The 21,845-nt window shown below is 38.3% G+C and overlaps 1 protein-coding gene across 4 annotated transcripts in view; it reads left to right on the top strand.

The window, feature by feature from the left end:
* The first annotated feature begins 397 nt into the window (after window positions 1-397).
* Window positions 398-21,845, top strand: part of SLIT2 (slit guidance ligand 2) — a 310,878-nt gene continuing 289,430 nt past the window's right edge. For all 4 annotated transcript variants that reach the window (XM_011221190.3, XM_002916360.4, XM_019796534.2 and 1 more), the window contains exons 1-4: window positions 398-613; window positions 3,299-3,370; window positions 4,557-4,628; window positions 15,164-15,235. In XM_011221190.3, coding sequence (XP_011219492.1) covers window positions 435-613; window positions 3,299-3,370; window positions 4,557-4,628; window positions 15,164-15,235 — 395 coding nt within the window. In that variant the 5' untranslated portion in view covers window positions 398-434. The remainder of the gene's footprint in view (window positions 614-3,298; window positions 3,371-4,556; window positions 4,629-15,163; window positions 15,236-21,845) is intronic.

The raw sequence follows: 21,845 nt of genomic DNA, 5'->3' as shown, positions 1-21,845 counted from the left end.
GGGTCAGTGGAATCCGAGCACTCCCTTTTCCGCGCAACCGGCCCCTGCATCTTGACGGACGTTAGAAGACCCAGCTCCTTTACCGCCAAGTTGATCTTTCTGAGACAGACGACGAGTGATCTCCTCCCCGCAGCTTTGGGGTCTCCTTGTAGCCTTGGCCTGTCCGATTGATCTTCAGGACCTAAAGTTGCCCGAGGAGTGCCTGCCCTGCTGGAGGAGGGTGGAGGGGAGGTGGGAGGCGCGTACCTGTGTCAGCTCTACTGCCCTGAATATTATTACTGTTACTTCCATATTATTTTGTGTACATTTACCCGGACACTCTGGGTTCCTAGTCCCGCGCCAGATACTGGGCCTCAGACACAGCGCGATTCACGCGGAGCAACGAGCTAAAGAGGAACCCCCGGCGCCGGCGAGCGAGGAGGCGGCGGGGGAAGATGTGCGGCGTCGGTTGGCAGACGCTGTCCCTGTCGCTGGGGTTAGTGCTGGTGATCCTGAACGAGGTGGCGCCGCAGGCGTGCCCGGCGCAGTGCTCCTGCTCGGGCAGCACAGTGGACTGTCACGGGCTGGCGCTGCGCAGCGTGCCCAGGAATATCCCCCGCAACACTGAGAGACTGTGAGTATGGGATCTTCCACCCCTCACCCCCATACTGCGTCGCCCATCCCCGTCCTCGAGACTGGAGGGATCAAGCGGCACAGGGACCTGTGCCTGGGTAGCTCTCCTGCACGCGCATCCTGGGCTAGAACTCTCTGGGAGGGCGAAGGACAGGAGGGCGCTGTACAGGGAGGGGCCGCTGCCCAAGGAGGGGCGGGCCCACTGGCAACTGCGCTTGGTCCCTTCTTCCCACTCTTGTCCAGCCACTTGCATCCGAGGGCAGGCGACTTCTCTGGGGCTTGGAGAGCCGGGGACATGGGGACAAGTACTCGCTAGTGCCTGGCGCAAGGGAGACGCGACTTTGTTCCCCAGACTCTCTAAACGGAGTCACCTTGCGGTTGCCAACACTGGTGGGTCGGTTTCAGGGCCAAATCCCAGCTTTTGTCGCCGCGGGGTGGAGCGGGGAGACATTGGCGGGGGTACTCAGAAGGGAGAAATCTACCCTCCCCGGCTTAGTGTCACCCTCCTGGGGACGGAGGGCGGGGAGTAGGGGTCGTGAGGCGACAGGGTCCGCCCAGGGGGCGCTTCTGCAGGCCTCCGAGGGAAGGATGCCCCAGGACTTAGGCAGCTCGGTCGGTCGCCGCATGCCGCCCCCGCGACTTTCCCCCGCCCCCCACGTCCCCAGGGAGGAGGCGGCGGCGGCGGGCCCCAGGAGACCTGTCCAAACCAGTGACTGAAGAGGAGGACCTTTTCCCAACGTGTAGGCGAAGTTAGGGCTGGCTCTCTAACCCGAACCTGCCGAGCGGGATCCGACTGCTCCAGCGACCCCGTGGCCCTCCCTCCGCTGCCCCCCCCCCCCCCCCGGCCCTTCCTGTTGAGCCCTTGGGCCCCCCGCACACCTTTCTGGCAGTTTCTGCGCCCATTCACGTGGCCGCAGTTCTCCTTCCTCCCCTTTTTCGCGCTCTGCTGCCCGCAGACATCCCCGCCTCCCTGTCTCTGCTAATCTCTAATGAAGAAGTAATCGCAGACCCGGTGTTGACGGCCCACGCGCTCCTTGTGGGGCACTTCCCGAGTTCAGGGAAGTGGAGCATGGAGGCCATTCCCTTTGTGAACGCCGAGGCCGCCGCCCCGCGCTGCCCTAGCGCCCTGGGCGCGCTCCACTCACCCTTGCGCGTGGGCCGGGCGAGCGCAGGGCCAGGGCGGCGGGGGTAAGCGCGCCCCTCCGGGTGTGAGGGTTGCGCGCCGCGGAGGGACCCGCACGTCTCCACCCGCGCGGCCCGCAGCTCCTCGAGTCGCTCTTATCTAACCCAATTCCCTCGCTCTCAGCTTAAAGGCCAGAGTTGAGCCCTTTCTTCCTTTGCAAATGGCTCCCCCAGCCTCACTGGCCTGCCCCCCACTTCTCCTCCCTCCTTCCAGGGCCCACAGTGCTGGGCTAGTTGGGGCCCTACCAAGGGTGTCTTGTCAAAATGTGATCTACCACGTTTGTCTGGGGCGGGGGTTGCGGGTAGGGATTCACGTTATGTCAAATAGCCCGTAAAAGACCCCAGCAATTGTAGGAACAACTTGGTGGTACTTTGCTCGGCATGGAGAGTGGGTTGGGGAGAAAGTAATGCAGAATTCTGGCTAGCACTTGTCATTTCGTGCTATTCAAAAACAGTTTAAAGTTTAGGCACTTAACACGTCTTACTCAACAAAAAGGGAATGCACTCAGAACAAAATATTGAGTTTTGGGGTCCTTGAAAAAAAATATCCCAATGAGGGATCAATAAAGTTTTCAGAAAATAGTTTACTCAGTGCTAGCTTATAGAATTATATCATTGACAAAATAAGCACTTTGCGCACAGATTTCCAACATGATGTTTTCAACTTAGGGGTAAGAGAAAACTTACTTCCGTAAAGGCGAACATTCAAACCGCAGCAAAGCCTGGTTTTACTTGAAATGACTGGAACCAGGGCAAGTTTAGATCTTGACCTAAGATGCCAGAAAAGGGGGTGGTGACTTGAAGCAAACGTGGTGCTGAAATCCGAACAAAAATGTCAGGGCCTGAATCTATTTCCATTATTACCCCCGCTCATAGTTTTGACTTTACCATCACAGCGGGGTTCCCCGAGCTGCAAATGAAGAGTTTAGTTTTCATACAAACATAGAATTGTTGGAAGGTAAATGCCTACAAATGCAAGTCTTTGAAGTGCAGTTCTTTTGATGGCCCTCTAACTTTTTTCTTTGCCTTAGGAAGTTTAGCCCCCATGCCACCTAAGGATAGGGTTCTGAATTTTAAAAAATGTCTTCCGGGGTAGTATTAGAAAATTATTGTTCTTAACTTCCTGAGGGGAACTTTTTCGGGGTGTGCCTAACATTAATAGTTAAATTAGCAGAATACCTGTGAAATTAATGTACACATCCTCATAAAAACAAAAATTGAAAGCACTCCCATACAGACACAAAAGAGGACTTCTGATAACCTAATCACTTCGTGTTCTTGTCAGATGCCAGTAAGCAGGGACTCATAAACTTGCGAAGAATCATTAAAAATATATACATATTTCAAAGCTTACTACTTCTTTCTGTCTTTTACTTTGTAAACTACTTTAGAGATTGGGACCGATCTTTCGCCTTAAAGTTCTTACTAAGTTTTTTATTTTTCTTTGTTTAACAAGATGTTGATAGGAATAAAATGGAACTTTCATTTTCTTGTTTTGTCTTAGGGATTTGAATGGAAATAACATCACACGGATTACCAAGACAGATTTTGCTGGTCTTCGACACCTAAGAGTTCTGTAAGTATGTTCTCTTGTATTTTGAAGATTTTACTTTTGTTCTTAAGGTTGCATATTTTGTATTGTTACTGGTCTCAGATTGAAAAACTGTGCCAATGACAGAAACATAAAATTTTAAAAGGTCTTGGCTTCCTTTCTTTTTTTGGTTTATCATTGTATTACAGCTTTTGATGAAAATGTAGGCTTTTATTTTAGGCTGGATGCTTGCCATTGAAACAGTATTATAGAAATGACCTCAAATGTTTGCTGTAGCATACCCTAAGTGCCTTATGCATATAAACGTGTAGAATAATTGCTTTCACAATATGAATAAGTAATGTGAGACATTTGATACACTTTTAGGATTTGAGATTAACTAGAAAGAATTTAAGTGGGTCTGCATTTTATTATTGCTAATATAAAAGACTTTTCTAGCAAACAACACTTAGATGTAATTTTGAACATTAAAATCAAGCAGTCCAACTTTCCTGCAGTTTTTGATGGGAAATGTTTCTCTGTGAAAATACACTGGTCAGTCATATTTTGAATTGTTTCTTGTATTTTACATCTTTGCTGTTTTTATGATATTGTTACAATATGATTACTTCTCTAATTAGTGGGTAAAATTTGTTGTGAGGGAACCCTCCCTGGGGTTTCAATGTAATGTAAAACTGTTTTTACCCACAGATTTGTAAATATTTACATTGCAATGAGTATATAGTTTTGATTACTGTGTGTTGGGTGTTGATCTTTTAAAGGACCCATTTTGACCATTATGAAATCTTTCAATTTCTGATGTATATCCAGAAGTGAATTAAAGTATTTGTATGGTGACATGCTGTACATTGATTCTTTCCGTTAAGAACTCACTCCAAAATCACTTTGCCAAAAAGAAGCTATCAAAACTGCAGTGTCATGGGGTTGCTGCTTTTCAGGATAAACTATAGTTGGGCGGTCTGAGTTTTGACTAGTAAATTTTGTGAGAAACTACATTAGTATTTCCTACCGAAGTTTTGTGATGTGGATGCTGTTTGTCGTCTGTGATTTCTCTCAAATATATCATGATTAAATTCGATATTAAATCTCAAACCAGAGCAACTGCTTAATTTTATAAAGGGAAAGAGGTTACAAGTTTTCAGTTGCTGCACTGAAACTCGCTCAAATGGGGAGTGGTAACATTAAGACCCTATTATACTTTGCATTTCAGTCAGCTTATGGAGAATAAGATTAGCGCCATTGAAAGAGGAGCATTCCAGGATCTTAAAGAACTGGAGAGACTGTAAGTATTTTTAATTCCAAAGTTATGACGACATAACTGTATTTTTAAAAAATACTTGAATTTCAAGGGCCATGTCTTCAATTTCATGTCTTAGTCTTTGAACATTTTACAGAAACAAGAGGTCGAACAAGTGTTTTTCAGACTAATTTACAATTAGAAATTGTGGAATTTTGCACAAATGGTACTAACTTTTAATAAAGATAAAAAAATACAGACTTCCTTTCCTGAGACATTGATTTCCTCTAATAACCATTGCTTTGGTACTTAGAGAGGTACATGTTTTCCTTATGGTCCATCTAGTTTGTTTTATTTGCTTTTATAGGAAGAAAGGTAGTGATTTTATTTGCATTTATAGTATATTATGGAAAAGAAAAGTTTGCTAGTAGTTATTTTAATTTTCATGATGTTGCTTCGTGTGTCATTAGTGACATTTGAAGACATTTTAAATTCTTAGTGATACAAATTTGCTTTTTGATATTTATCACTTATGGTGAACATTGTTAGTAATAGCTATTCACAACTTTATTTCATTATTTCATAGTAGCTTTCTAAATATTTCTCCTGGAGAAAGAATTTAAAGATTAATAGAAATGGAAGCAAGAATTATATTATCAAAGCCTGGCCATTTTAACGTTGATTTTTTTTTTCTTCCGAGAAGATCATGTGGACTCCAGATTTTAAAATTTATTTTATTTTTTCAGACACAAAATCTTACACATTGATATATACTTCTTGAGGGCCATTATTAATTTATACCTACAGTATGCATCTACAAAGGACAAATCTTTTGTCTACAATAATTAAAATAAATTACACACTTTGTAATTTGAAGTATGAATCCCATGTCTCATATGTCTTGATAACCCAAGTTTAGTAAGTTTGCATTTTAAGGGCAAATAACAGCTCTATTAAAAGGAGCAACAATTTCCATGCCTGTTTTAATAGGCACTTTAGGTAAAAATAAAAATTTTATTTAAAATAATGAAATATGAAGTTCATTTTAGGCATAGCACATACTCAGAATCACTGGGCCCAAGGGCAAAAGTTAATTCTGTGTAACTGTAAGCAGAAAAAAAAAATGGCTTGTCAACTTCTAAGATATTTGTTAATATATAGGCTCCATTTTTTTCACCACAAGTAAAATTAAACCCAGAGGTGTCTATTTTACAGTAAAATTTTGTCCACGATAAATATTACAATATAGGGAATATAACTGTGGAATTCAAAATAAATTTAAAGTCACTACTTTGAGCTAGTTTTCAGAGAGAAGTAAAAACAAGGTAAACATTTGGTTAAGTTCATTACAAAGTTCATAAATTCATAACCTATCTCTTAGTAAATAAAAAATACTCTGAAAATATACTTTGATCTTTTTCATAGGCTTTTATGAATTCCTAGTGAGTATCTTGTAAAGGTGTTTTTAATTCATCTATATACAAAGTATCAATATAATTTAAATACTCGGTAAGATGAATAATTTAAAATTATAAGTCAAACATAACACTTTTTTCATGACCAATTTTTAGCTATCATATGGAAACATATATATATATATTCTTAAGCAACATCCATTTGAAGGAATTTCAGTGACTTTTCACACAGTCTATATTTTGGTTGTATTGTAGTTTGAAATATTTTCAGAAATGCTAAAATAGACCAAACTTTCTCACTGTTTTTCAAGCCACTTCAAATACCATTTGAACAAATTAACTTATTCTAAAAATTATTAACCAGATGGCTTGTGATCTGAAATTTGATTAGAGTTGTAAGTAGGTACTATTTTTTGACTTTTACTTCCCCTGAGAATGTCACTTCATCTCAGAACAATTTTCAGTTCTACCAAGATGCAGTCAGATGTTTCAGAGTGGGAGGAGGATTTGTAATTTTGAATGAAAACTAATATATATGCAGGACTTCTTTAAATCACCCCAGCTGTTGGCCGAAAGCAAATATTTCATATTTGTGAGGAAAAGCTGAGAAAATTCCTTTTGTTTACAACTGCCAAGTCCATCTGATGGAAGCACATTGTTATCTGACAGCCAATTCATCTCCTTGGGACTCTGGAATTCAAAACCATTTCTTAGGAACATTGTGGATACACTTTTCAAATATTTATTTTTTTTTAAATACATTAAATGGCAGGGCAGTTTTGTTAAAGAACGCATTCACGTTCTCATGAAATAAACTACCATAAATTTTATTCAGTATATTATTTAAAAAATAAAAGCAAGAAAACCTAACCAGAGGGTTCCATAAGCAAATTACTATGGCCTATGGGGATATATTCTTATTTTAGTAGGTGGTCACCAACATTACAAAAATTTGCCTTTTTTTCCCACAAAGTTGCAAGAGACAATGTAAGGAACAGGAAGTGATTAATGAATTAACTTTTAACTAATTAGATGCTGTGCGAGCTTCTGTGATTTTTAGCAATTTAGTCATGAATTTTTCAATTCAAACTCTAAATAATGAAAAGATGTATAAATGCAGGCTTATGTTACAAATGCCGTTCATATAATCTTTATAGTAACTTAATTTTCATTCTGTGTGTGAAGAACAAAAAATAAAAATATTAGTTTCATTTGTGTGTAATTTATGTTTCTAAGTATTTTTCATTTTAAAATGATAAAACAATTCCAAAGTGATATTTTGTGAACATTTTGAAGTTATAAGTTTTTTTTCTTTTTGTTTTATGTTGATAGAGTTTTAGCTTGGTCTAGAGAAAGAAGACAAGTCTGAAAACAGAAGATAAGATCTGTGCCCTTTTAGAAATCCAACTTTTAAACTGTAAGAAACAGATTAGGCTGTTGTTGCTGTTGTTAGGTTGAATTTAATTTTAGCATAGAATGAGAAAGTCATTATTTGTAAATCAAAGCATTATAGCTACAAAAAGAAAGATTTATTTTTGCACTTCAAAGAATCATTGAAATACAGGGTTATCAGTCAAATGTCAAGAAATAGATGGGTATTAAAAAACCTTCCTCCTAAAAGAAAACAAAAAACTTCCTCTTTCCACACTCCCTTCCATTCTCCCTCCCTCTCTCCTTTCCGTTGTATGGAAAACATCAGATAATATGATCATCATCAGAATGTGGTTATGAATCACTGTAAAAAGAGTATGTCTTAATCACACTTACATGCCATGACCACGCGTTACTTCCTGTTTTGACAATTTCCTACTATACTCCCAGACCTAACATGTGCAGTGGCAGATTTCCATACTCCGTGTTGCCAGTAGTACCTGTTTATCTGGGAATAAAATGAAGCCTTGAGAAATGTGCCTCATGTAGATGTACTAGGAGGTCTCCTATTTGTTTAATCAAAGTGTTCAACTGAAATCTAATTTAGTTAAGTAACTAGTTAATTCAATGGAATTTAATTAAGGAAAACAAACTACAAATAAACTACAAGAAAGAATTGGAACACTTATGACATATACTCCTTTATCCTTCAGAGAAGATACCTGTGTATATCTGCAATAAAGTCTCCATGAAAATTGTTAATTCAAAGTAATTCTTGGCTGGGGCATAATGTCTTTGAGGGTTAAAAAAAAAAAAAAAAAGATCACATGGGGTCCCAGAACATTTGTGGGCTGGTGTAAAATTCTGTTGCTCACTTATAGTTTATGGGATTATGCTGTAGTCATTAAAGTTCTATTTTATGGCCTTTTAAGGAGACCCAGGCCACTTCAGTTTCCACTAGTGAAAATCATCTGTGTTTATGGGTTCCTTCCTAACATAAAAGCACGAGTATGAGAAAGTTTTGAAATTGGTTAAGGTTGTCAGAAAACTGTTAGGACATTAAGTCCTAAATGCAGTGAAACACTTATATGCAAAATAAAATGCTGATATTCCTAAATTACGTTAATGAAAACCAATAGCATACCATAGAAAATCTGGGGTATTAGGCCTCGGTTTAACTTTACAGTCATCTCATACCCTTATGATAAGGAAATTGCAGTAGTGATACAGGCAGAGGTTTGGACTGTTTCTCTTTTCATAACAATAACATGAAGGGTGTTCTTTTGCTTTCAACTCTCCAAGTTTTAGTATTCTTAGATTTGAAATTATATTTTGCCTACTATGTCATTTGATATGCTTTTTTGCTTAAAAAATGAACCCTGAAGTATTATGATGAAGCCATGTAGGGATTCCTGGGAAAAAAAGCTGTCCACTTAGACATTTTCAAGTTTTTATGGAGTCGATATAAAGACAACACTCATTTTTGTTTAGAAAAGTCTAAATCCCTTTACAGTGGAACCTACATTTGGCCAAACACGACATTCCTAGGAGAGGATATCTAAAGGACACATTATTTTTTTTAAGGTGGCCCTGTGTACACACACCATTCATAAGCATGTGACAGCCAGTGTGAGGTGGAGAAATTACTGTGCCTTAGGGTTTTCGTGGTAGGTTGCAACACATGAGTTCAAGTAGAGAATACTTTGTGGAACAGGTCTGAAGGAAAGCACCACTTATCCCCTGTTCATCAAGGATGTAGAGAATCCCTCTTCTGACTAATCCTACAAGTTTACAGGCAACACATAACACATTCCTTTTCTTAAAGTAAGGGCAAACCAACAGTGCTAATCTCCTTGGAAAAGAATGCAAGCTCATCTCAAAAGAATTGTTCTCTGACTTCTTTATACTACCAAGTTTAAAATCACAGAAGTTACTTTTTTAGGAAATATAATTTGTCTTTCGAGAACACATCAAACTTACAGAGGCCGAGTATATACCCTGCGTGAGATAAAAATGCCATAGATGATCAAGTGTGTATCACTTAATCTGTGATATCTGTTAAATGTGAATTATTCTCATTTATAAGCGATACCAGACTATTTTAAGCTACATTGACTGACTGATCAGAGAAGGCTTTAACGCACGTGCACTATGGAAAGTTTAGCAGAACATTGAGTCCATCTTGAGAGGGTTTCTCATGCATCGTTTTTTATGGGCCTTGAAGTTGAACAGTGGCGAGAAGGCCTGTTTGCTCTTTGTGGACCATTTTATAAATTCTGAAGCAGCAAGGCTGTTTATTTTTCCCACATCTGTTTTGGGCTCATCCTTTGTGACAGTGTTTGCTAGATGCTGTGTCCTTTATACCTCCTCTGAAATGAGTACTTTAGTTTGCACTGTTACAATGTATTTGTGGAAGCAGTGAATGTCAAATATTTTACATTGAATTCTGTCTTTCATTCCTGTTGGATACCTTTCTGCTTGAATTATGCTTGCTAGACGGAATTTCACAACTTTATGTGGAAGGAGAGACTTTTCTGCATAGACTTTCATATATATTGCTCTTTTTTCAAAGCAACTTATATCTGCTGGACTGCAGGCAATATTGGTGAGAACACTTTCAGAATGACAAGTTTGGTAACAATGGGGATGATTTGGTATTGATTGTCGTCTTTGCAGTGTCTGTCTGCTTTGGATGCAGGTGGGTAGTTCTGGAGCCCCCCACCATATGCTGCCGTTCTAGCTTCTGGCATCAGGTGGGGTGCAGAGAAGCTCAACTCCCCTCTGCTTAGGCACTTTGTAGTTTTATATGCTGTTGCCTTCCATTCTGTAGATAGAATGCTCCTTGGTTGTACTGTTGATTATGCTTTCTAAACAGATACAAACTCCTATACCTCCTTTTAAAATCAGAACATTAGGTAAGAGTGACATCAGAAAACTCTTGCTTTGAGTTAGCAATAATCACGCCTCAGATAAACCCCATTGTGTATTATACTGTTACTGCACAAAACTAGAAAACCTTTGGTTTCAATTCCACCATGAGATATTGATCAAATTACTCATCTTTCCAAACCTGTTTCCTCATCTTTGGAACAGAGATAATGATACTAGCAGTCCATGGTTTAAGTAAGATAATGTACATATAGTTTCACAAAATGCTTGTCACATGGTTGGCATTTAAAGAACTGTTATCATGCATTTCAACATCTCTCCTGTTTTTTCGAAAGCTCAGTTTAGGCATTGTTTTATTGAGCTAATAAAATGTGTACATAATAAATTGGACTTCTGTACATTCATATTTACTATCGTTCATGGCATATGTCAATAGAAAAGATGTGAAGAATGTACAAAACTTCCTTCAAGTTTTGTTTTAGGGTATTTCTCGTAATTGCACTGACGATGTAGAGAAATGCCAAGAAGTAAGGGGAGTGAAAAGGAAGCAATATTTTTACTAATAAGCTTGATTTATCCATATAAATAATACATAAACATTAAAATCTTTGCCTTAAAAATGTCAGAATAAAAACTTTTTAAAACACGAGTAGAAGTTTACCTGAAAAGAAGGCATTTTTTGTATGACATAGGCGATTGTACATGATAAACTCATGAAGGCAGATTTATTGAACGCTTATTATAGACCAGGCACACTGCCTAAATACTTTACGTTGACAACAACAGGAACAATTGTTTCCATTTTACATTTTGAATTGGGATAAAAGCTGCACATGGTCCTTGAATTCAGGTAGAAGTTGAAAAAATAAGAGACTGTCACTTTTACCAATGGACAAGAATAGGAGCAGCTGACAGATAATTTGAAGCAACGCTTGTCGATAATGCTCAGGCTGCCCTTGAAATTGAGGTTGTTAAGAATCAGCATTTCAGAAGCCAGTGGTGTTTTGTGTGACACAGAAAGATCCTTCCCCCCACTGAAGGTCACGCTCAAAAATGGTTGTAACACGAAGGAAACAGTTATTGGGATCCCTGTCACCTTTGCCCTAAGAAGAAATGTCTTTGAGACACACTTTATACACACCTTTCTGAAGTCATGAATTACCATCCAGAGGACCTCAGTTAGCCCTGAGATCTTGCGGGCAGATTCCATCTAACTGGTGATGGTACAAGGGCTGCATGTGACTCTGTCTTTGCTTCGACACAATTGAGTGTCCCCGCTCGGAACAATGGGGAACTGACCCACCTGGTCAGCTTAAGGGAGCCAATTTAGGCTAGCTCACATAAATCCAACTCAGAGATAGATTTAATTCACTGCATGCTGTTTTTCTGTTCCTGGGACCATCAGATTTTAGCTTCTTTAACTCATTTACATTAGGATTATTACGGCACTATCCTCTTAAAGCTACTAAGAAGCATTCTGTGTCATTCGAAGATGTTAGCTAGGTTGCTTATTTTTCAGCTCTGTTTAGAAATTGTTTTGCACCTCAGTGGTCTTTAAAGTAATTCTGGATTTAAAAAAAAATCCTCTTTAATTTAAGAACTTAATTTCCAGTCGTTTTATAAGAAATCCCTGCTTTAAAATTTTTCGCTTCCCTGAATATTTTGGAAGAGTTTCACCTTTCATTTTAATGTTGTATTTCCATTTATTCTTAGCACTGATAAAGAACAGGAACCCCAAGTGTCTTGATACTCTTATAGGAAAAAAGCTTCGTACTGTTTTTCTATGCATGTTATCACATGATTTGTTATCTGCCCTTCTAGTATACTACCCTGTCTTATGCTCCTGTTTGGTTTAGACAGTGTTAAGATCATTCACAATAATTTCATGAAACAATGATAAACTACCTGAATTCAGAGAAAACTATTTTATACATATTTTCATTTTTCTCTCAAGCTTCAGGCATTTTAAACGGATCTTTAAAACAGTGAGCTGAATATCGAGTTCATTTTTTTTAAAAAAGTGTTTTATTTTCAAGTGGTTCGTTCATAGATATTAAAGAAATGGACTCTATAAAGCTATTTTTTCCCAAGGAAAGATTGATGAGAAGTACAAGATTTCAATATTATATTATTTTGATTTAATGTTTAGAAATGTTTAGCGTGTGTCTCTTTGATAGAGGTGATTCAGAGGATACGTTCTCGAATCACCCTACCTGAATTCAGGGTTTAGCTGTACTTTCTATGAGCTCTCCAGGATGGCAGTAACAACAGTACATGCTTTTGGGGTTGGTTCTGGAGAAGGAGTGAGATAATTCATGCAAACCTCTCAGAACGGTGATCATCTTAGAAGTGAATTAAGAATGGCTGGGACTTGAAAGGCATAATTAAGAAAAAGACACTACTTATACCCAATCCGAAATATCTACTTTTTCAGGATCTCTGAATTTGTTTAGACATACTGGATTCCTTCCAACTTCTAGATGCTGTTGAGGATAGTAGGGGGAAGGAGGTTGATGGGAGGGAAAGGAAGTAGTTGCGGAATAGGGCACATGAAAGCAAGTTTGGTGGTGGGACTTCGGTTAGCTAGAGAGCAGCATAAAAACTAAGGCAGGAACCTCAGAAAGCAACCCAGAGGAAAACTGGCTGAATGTAAAACGCATATACCAGCGTTTTGCTGAACTATATCAAAATGCAAAAAGAGAAGTATGTTCTCATTTAGCATTTCCTAAGAAACCACTGAGTGCCAGAGAAGAAGGGAAGGGATACAAAGATGAAGAGCTTACAGTCTACTAGGAAAAAGATGAGTATGTGAATAAATACAATACAATGTTAAGGACTCTAATTTATCAAATGCTATGGGGGTATAGGGATGCAGCCAAGCGAGGGGCTACCTGTGCGTAGGGGAACCAGGGAAGCTTCGCATAAGATGTAAGAAAGTACCATCTGCAAAAGGAAAGCTCCCCAAACAGCAGGGAGTAGGGGCTTGAAGGAGCATACTGGTTGTGGCTGGAGAATCCTGGAGGATGTCTGTTAGTCCAGTGGTTTGGAAGAGATTACGAAACTCCATGTCTCCATTTTGGAAATCGAGATTGGCTCTTTGTATAATGGGAGTCTTTCCAAGAGTAGTTGCTTCCCTGGAAGAATTCTAATTGCCACAAATATTGTGAATATTTGTAGTTTATTTTTTGAGAGAAAAATGTGACAGGGTCATAATTAAGTTACATTATATCAAAATTGTATAATAGTAGATTCTGGAAGTACTCCTTCCTCAGAAGTACTCCTTCCTTTCTCCATGCCCAGCAGAGAAAAATAAATGAGTAATAGCTTTTGGTTTCACTTTAAATTTAACCTTGTTATATGCTGTATTTATAAAAATTAGCATAAGTGGGAAGAAATTCCACCCTTTCACCACTAATTTTACTATTTTCCCCCTAATTGTCTTGGCATACGTTTTTATGAGTGTGCGTTTTATTAAGTGTTGAGAATGTTTCTATAGTTGATCGACTTCTTCATAATAGGAATTTATGTAACAAAAGTTACAGTTTTCATCATTGCCTCATGGCATTTTGGAGTTGGAAGAAGTTCTGGAGTTCACCTGGTGCAATTTTTCACCTAAAGCAGGATTTCTTTTTATTACGTCCTTTGCAGGAAAAGAAAACAAAACAAAACAAAATGCATAGCCTGTGCTTGAATATAAGTGGAGTAAAGAGTTGAGAGTTTCTCAAGGAAGATCATTCCATTTCTTCCAAGCCTTGGAAATTCTCTAATTCTTAGGCCTCCCTTATCATCTACTTTCTTAAGAGTTATAATCACTAGTGCTATTTCTGCCCTCTGCAGATTAAGTAAGTATAATTTTGCTCCTACCTGATGACCATTTATGTATGTCAATATTGATATGCCTTCTTTTCCTGTCCTCTTAACATTTATACTTAAGATTCAAGAAATACCTCTAGTTTCTTCAATGTGACTTTAGTTTTCTGGACCTTCTCACTCTCATCTACAGCAATAGCAACTTATAAATCATTTAAATGTGCGTTTTTGCATCAGCTTGTCATTATTTTATTCAAATTTGGGAGATGGATGTTTATTTTTACTGATATGTTAAATTGTCCCCTTAAAATGAATGGGATCAGGAGATGAGTACATCGGCACCAGAACCTACCTACTGTTTAACAAGCGTGCACACTCCAGAAGAACTAGTTACATGGCATCACGGCTTAATTGAGTTAGGGTTGCAATCACATTTTTTTGGAAATCCTAAATTTAACTTCATATCAGGTAAACATTTAAAAAAGCATTTTCTAAACATTTTTAGCCACCACGATTGGTTATAACCCAGCCTTATTTTCAGTGAAGGGTCAAGAACCGTGGGTATAGGTTTGGAGTTTGCAGTTTTCCTCTGCTTTTGCCAATAGGGACAAATCGTGCTGACGCTTTCTCACACCTTTTTTCCACAACTAAGCAAGATGCTAACAAAATTGAAATTTCCATCTCCCCGCAATGCCTTGGCTGAAAATTTAGGTCATCTGGGACAGTGCATGAATTATTTTAGGGCAATGTTTACTGTGGCATTTGAGCTGTATACAGCATTGCCTAACCTAGACACCAGAGTCTGAGTCAAGACATCCTTTTTCATTGTGTATATTCTGGATGAGTGATGTTGCACAGGACGTAAGGTTAGGGTTTAGGCCGAGGGAATCATCTGAGTAAGCGTAATGGAAAATTGCTTTAAAGAGTCAGGTAACAAAAGGTGTAACCGACTTTTGATTTGCAATGCTTGAATTCTTTTGAACGTCGTTTCTTTCTTTCCTGAAATACAGGATGAGGCATGACACGACCAAATCACAGAGTCATTGTTGGGTATTTTCTGTGTAACATACGCTTTGTTTTTGTTTTTCTCAAAAGGCGTTTAAACAGAAATCACCTTCAGCTGTTTCCTGAGTTGCTGTTTCTTGGGACTTCGAAGCTGTACAGGCTGTAAGTAGACAGAAATAGTTATTGTTGCTTTGGGTAGTACCTTGTATTTTATTAAATGTATTTTGGATCTGTTTCCTTGTGCTTTTCTGGAATCTATTCACGATAGATTAATGGATTAAAAGTTTGCCTTTTTTTTTGTCTTCTTATGGAAATTTAAGATTGGTTTTCCAGTGGTTCCAGTTGTTTTATTTGGTTAGCATTTAGTGGTTTATGTATGTGTCATTGTAATTGTATTATTCTTTCTTGGTTATGTGATGATGGTGAGATTGACCTTACTTCTTTACGGAAACTTCTGATCAAGTTCTGAAGGGGAAAATTGCCACTGTACTTCCTCTTCAGAGGAAGTTGGCAGTGTTTTCTTGTAAAGTTAGGGTTCTTAACGTCAGCTTTCTTGACATTGTTTCTGTACTGGAGTAGTGTTTATTAGTCTGGAAATATTATTATAAGGTATTTAAAGAGGGCTGTAAATTTCCTCTTAAATGTTCCCTTTAAAGCCAGAATTCCTAACTCTGCCATAGGAATGACTGTGAAGGTTTCATAACAAATATGTCATAGACTGTTAACGGAAGTACTTCTTTGGAAGGAGCGTAATGTGAGTTCTAGGCAGAATCTGTTTTTCCTCCCTGGAATGCTTGTTCCCTGACCTAATATGTAATAGTGAAAACACATTTTTGAAAGCTTTTAAAATGAGATTTTCAGCCATATGAATGATTTTGTGCAGATGGGAGATAAGCTACAAAGTGTTGGAAAAATAAATAACGACGATTATTGTCGTTCGTGGATGTTGTGACAAAACTGTTGGGATATACAGAATAAACTGCTCAGCACGGATTCCCCCGGGATGGGGGGGATGTCCCATAGGTTTGTGTTTTAGGGAAAGTGAGCACATTGCTTTTTTCTGAACTTGGCTTCATCGTAGCCTATTGGTTCAATATTGTTGTTATCAATTTCAGAAGTAGGAGGACTGTCCTCTCAGAGCCCTCCCTGCATTGTAGCCAGGATCTCTGCTAGGTCCTCCTGATGCCTTAACTCACTATAGAGAGAACGGTCCCAGTCGGCAGATGTGCAGCCAGCTGACTAACACCCCATCTCCTCTCTAGAGTTGACCTTCCTGGTACTGTTCCTGTAAGGATAGCCAAAGTCACCTGGCAGGATTTCTCCTTCTTGTGCTCCCTGTTGGTTAACTGGCTCAATTTAAGTAAATTAAAAAAGAAAGAAAGAAACCTGAAGATTGACTTTTAAGTAAGAATTCTGTTAAGGACTGTTTTGACCAAGGAAATGGGATCTAGGCTATTATAAAGATTTTATGTATGTATATAAGTTGATACTTATATTTAAATATTTCTGCTTAGTTTCCACGAAGGGCCACAGAGATGGTTTTAAGAGTCATTCTACTTTCTGCTTTAAGTTTTTGTGATTGAGGAGACTGAAGAATTGACTTCGAGGCTAGTGTATAATGAGACATATGAAACTACTACTTTGCTAATAGTGTCCAAACGGAAATTTTCCATTTTCTATGTAGCTATTAAAATATAATTTAAATGAAATTTACATTTCTAAATTTAAATCTGTCATCTACAGTTAAAAGTATTAAGCTAAAGTGGGGAAAATTAATTTCTACACTGTCTCTGAGGAGCAAGACAATGTGATTTTTAGTCTAGAGGAAACTGGGTTAATTTTCTTAGGAGGCTTCAGGTGGTGTAATCCAGTGCAGGATTCTCTATCAACAAATTATATTCCGTTGAACATTTTTTCCTCTTTGACAATATCACGTAGTGGACACGGAATTTTCTCTTATATTTTGTTGTGATTTTATAACTTTAGGAAGCCCCCACGTGGAAAGAGAACTGATAGCCTCAAGGAGTAAATTAAAGAAACAGAACCCATAAAACTCTCAGGCAATGTTTTCTAGTTAATTAAAAGCTTGTAAAAAAAAATGGGAAAATGGGCACCTAGAAAATGCATTCGGAGTTCTGATGTACCTGTTTGGCTCAAATAATTTCCTCTGGGTAGTTTTGGAAGATAAAGTTTTATTTCTTAGGGCTAGTGGCGAGAGGGACTTGAATGCTTTGATGTTCCCGAAGTTACAGATTGGTGGCTTAATGTTGAATATTGATTGGGAATTAATACCTGACGTAAGCACTAAATACATGCGGAAACATAGTGGTGTAATTTTTTTCTGCCTCCTCACATCAGGAATCTTTTGAGTCGAGGCACTGTTGTCCCACCAGAATTAGATTTAGTGAATTGTTACCGATAATACTTCTCTTGAGAGGATAAGTTGTAAGATACATGTGACCACTTTTTTATGATGGTGATCATTAATTGCATTAAACCACCGCCATTAACTGTCTTTAATAAATAGGGGAACAAAAGCTTGTGAGCCTGACTGCCTGGCCAGTGTCATTTCCAAGGGGAAGGATTCAGGTTCAGATTTTCTTCAAGTGATACAGGTGTCTAGTAGTTCACCTGAAACAAATGTTCTAACAGATGGGAAAATGTGCACAAATCTACAAACAAAAATGTGCTCTAAAATGTTCATTGAAAAATGAATCTTCCTTTCACAAGAAGGATAAGTGACAGAACAAAGGCTACAGGATTTCTGATAAATAATACAGAAAATATGTTGGGACAGGGAAGGTATTTGGCTGGTTGCTGCATATACAAGTTAAACAATCCATAATTGTCCTGCTACGTAATGTAGCAGAGACAGACACATCTAGAAGTCATGAAAGAAACAAATTTATAATTTGTTTTCTCTTTATCAGTTGTTGCATAATTCTCATTAGTATCTATTTCTTTTTCTAACTTACTGTATTAGTTAATACTTTTACCCTTATTTAATACTTTTTATCCTAGTATAGAACCAGTGAAGAAGTTTACTAGATTACTTAATGTGTAGTTCATACTACTGATGTCTGATTTTTATCATCGTATACTTAGATGAAAACTAGTCTGATACACTGGACCTTATGCAGATTTTCTTCGCACTTTTTAACGAATAATCACCATTTGACTCTTGGCTGAAAATGAGATGCCAGGTGAAGAAGCACACATGCTTTTTTTGGACCCTAAATGCAATATAAAAGAAAAAGAGGGTACACTGTATATGAATTATGATTCGACACAGTTGGTTGCTGCTAGCGGCCAAATATGCTTTTCCTTTGCTGTCTGCTCCAATTTCTCTTTGGACGGGTTGAGAGAGCACTACATGTTCAGGTCAAGATGTTTGCTCAGAAATAGTAGTACAGTTGCAGCTGTGTTTGTTGGAGCGGGAGACTAGTTTAAATAGCATTACCATTTATCCAGTCCATTAACAGAACTCTGTAAAGTAATACCAACTCTGCATAAACTACAGGACAGTGTAATAAAATTACAAGCACTTGTTGACAGATGGAAAGTGTAAGTAAAGGGCCATAGGTTGGAGGTTAAAGGAGACAGCCCACAGTTTCCTGAACTTATGTAGATACGCCATTCTCCCTTTCGCCCCTCCTCCAAAGCCGACATTGCATTTTTATTTATCAATTTAAGAGTGGAGAAAATTATTTTTGAAACAATCTGGAGCTGGTTAACTGACTGAGATTTTAGTGACTTTTGAAATGGGTGATCGTGATTGATGGAAATTTATGAGTGGCAATTATATATATGAATAGCATATACAAATCTTTCTGATAAATGTAACCTTAAGGGTGATTTACCAGTGAGTGATTCACACTTTTCAATTTGAGTTTGCAGCTACTAATCCGGGCTTGTTAGAGAGGAATTTCATTGGTACTACTGCGGTCGAGCATTTGGTTATAAATATTTGTTTTGTGGTTTTCAGTTTATTTCTTTGAGTATCATTATATTTACCCAGACTTCTAACATAAGCTTAAGTATCCAAGGCACATTGGAGGAACTCATTTTTCACTTGTATCTGCTGAAACAAAACAAAACAAAACTAACAAATGAAATTAAATGCATGAGTCCCAGTGATCCATTTTCTCTACTTTGAATAAAACCTTTTTATTTCTGGTTCACAAGTGGCATTTATTATTCGCCAGTGAGCTTTGGAGTCTCTAAATTATCTAACATTATAAATAGTATTTTTAAACTCAAGGACTCTTTTTATGGCCTAGTGACTACTTACCTCGAGACAAATAGATTTTGACCGCTTAATTTGATTGGTCAGGTTCATTGACTGTCAGATAGGATCTCAGATGCTCAAAATTGTTTTTGATAATAATAATCGGGCCTTTTTTTTAGAAGACAAATTTTTGTTTTATTATGGTAAAAATTCATTTGTGAAGTATAACAAATATACAGTGAGGTTTTCTTTATTTCCCCTTTCATCTCATCCCATAGAAGGAGCTTTAGTGTTTGTTTTTGGTTTTTAATAGTTACGAGAGTAACATATCCTCACGTTAAAATGTTTGTATTCAGAAAAATAAAAAAGAGGAAGTGGAAATTATTCATTATCCCACCATCCAGACGCAACCACTAGTAAACTTGTCAGTTGTTGTTAACCTACTTTTCTTCTTCGATGATTATGTGTATAAATGCTGACATACATTTATTATGAAAACATGTTTTGTTTTGTTTTGTGTTTTTATGTCCCCAGGGTCTAGTATTAGGCTTGACCTTTAGAAACCTCTCAGTAAGTGTTTGATGTATTGAATTAAATCTCTGTCGGGCTCAGGGTTTGTAACGTGAATGAGCAAACAGTAACGCTGGGAAGGCGTTATGAATAATGGAGAGCCAAATTAAACTTAAAGGGTAACTTGGGTAATTAAATGTTTAGTCTCCTAAACCTTAGAGGGTTTTGGTAGACACAGCAAAATAAAAAGAATCCATTTTTCACTTAAGCAAAACATTCGTTAACTGCATATAATACTCCATTTCTATAAAACTATGCAAGTTAGTCTCATAGGATTCTGGCATCCAGGGATAAACGCGGAGGACGACGGCGGAGCTGGTGTCAAAATTCCTCTTGAATTAATTTCTGCCAGCTCTGATGCAAGGGTGGGCTCCTAGAGGTGTCAGGTGCCAGTTTCCTGCTCCATTTTACTCTTGGCCTATTTGGCCCCTGCCACAATAAATCCGACAGTGGTTGTGCAGGAATTGCAGGTTACAGTTGCTACGGTTACCGTTGTCCGGCCGGATCCACATCATTACTCATCTAGTGAGCTGCCATGATAGCTAAGGCTGCTCTCCGCTGCCGAGGCTGCCGCAGGGCTTGGTGTGCCGAGGAGGAAAGTTCTTCACGTGGGCTGTGACTGTGTTACCATTCGGGCAAGGATACACTCTCTGTGCTGTTAATACCGACGCTTTGCCAAGGGGAACAGACTGCCTTTGAAAACTAGGAGCTCCCCTAAGTGAGACAAAACTTAGAGACAAGTTCACTCTCCGTGATTTAAACCACCAAGTCCCATTCTTTGTTCAGTAACTTAGAAATGACTTATTATCCTTGCGTCCAAGGGACTCTGTTCTTGCCTTAAAGAATAGAGATATAGGAAGACCATATAGTTTTTTAAAAATTACTATGACATAACCACAGGTTTGCTTTAAAGTAGGTAGACAAAAGACTTGATATATGGGTATCGGAACACACTTCAGAGTAGCTATTACCACTTTGACATGAAGAAAAGAGGCAAGACATTAAGTAGGACTTACTTTTGATTTTGTTTTAAAATCCACATGTAATCCTATGATTTAGAAGTTAGAAATGCCATGAAGATTAACATCGTACTTGAGATTTTTGCCGGGCCCCATGTTGATAGTTTTATTTCAAAGAGATCACAGGTAGAAGGTTTGCTGCTGGAGAAAGGTAGAAATTGGTGGGTTTCCTGGGCTGCCTGCCCACAGAATATACTCTGTGAGTGTGTGATCCACAGCATAATTGCATCAAGTGCAAGAATCCTTCCCCTGCAAGTGTACTTGTGTAAATGGTTGCTTTCCCAAATGTAAATGTTTTTATCTCCACCAACAAGAACTCATGGTAGGCCAACTTGAATTTGGAGAAGACCGTGCTAGACGCTGGTATGTGGTATTTGTGGCCTCAGCCATTGCTAACATCTGACCTGTAATACGTAAATTAAAACTTAATTCCTCAAGAGGGATTGTGTTGGCTGACACCTGAATTTAAGCTTGTGGTTTCCATGTCAAAAAGACATTTTTCAATACGCATCACTAGGGGAGTATTTTAAAATTTGGTGGTAAATCATAAAATTGCCACTGCAATCTCAAAGTTATAATTTGGTGACTGAAGTTTACCTAAATAATTCTAGGAATAAGTGTCCATAGGATTTTAGTTCTATTTAGCTAATTTTAATGTATTTGCATTATGCTTTAAGACACTGAAATCAATTAATTTATAGCATAAGAGAGGGGACATAAAGCACATATGTTTAAATACCTACTCCGATATTAGCAGCTCTGCTATTTTTGGAAATCAGGTGACACCTGTGGAGTCAAGTTTCCTTATCTTTAAATTGGGAATGATCTTATTTTCCTCGTGGAGATATTTCAAGTAAATGCTATATATTCTGTATTCAAAAGAACATTGCCAACTTTCCTGTGTGATAGAAATTGTATTGTATGATTATTATCTCGTCCTTGCAAAATAAGATGA

This window comes from Ailuropoda melanoleuca, chromosome 11 (assembly GCF_002007445.2).
Source record: "Ailuropoda melanoleuca isolate Jingjing chromosome 11, ASM200744v2, whole genome shotgun sequence".
NCBI classification, from domain to species: Eukaryota; Metazoa; Chordata; class Mammalia; order Carnivora; family Ursidae; genus Ailuropoda; species Ailuropoda melanoleuca.
This window is presented reverse-complemented; position numbering and strand designations above follow the sequence as displayed.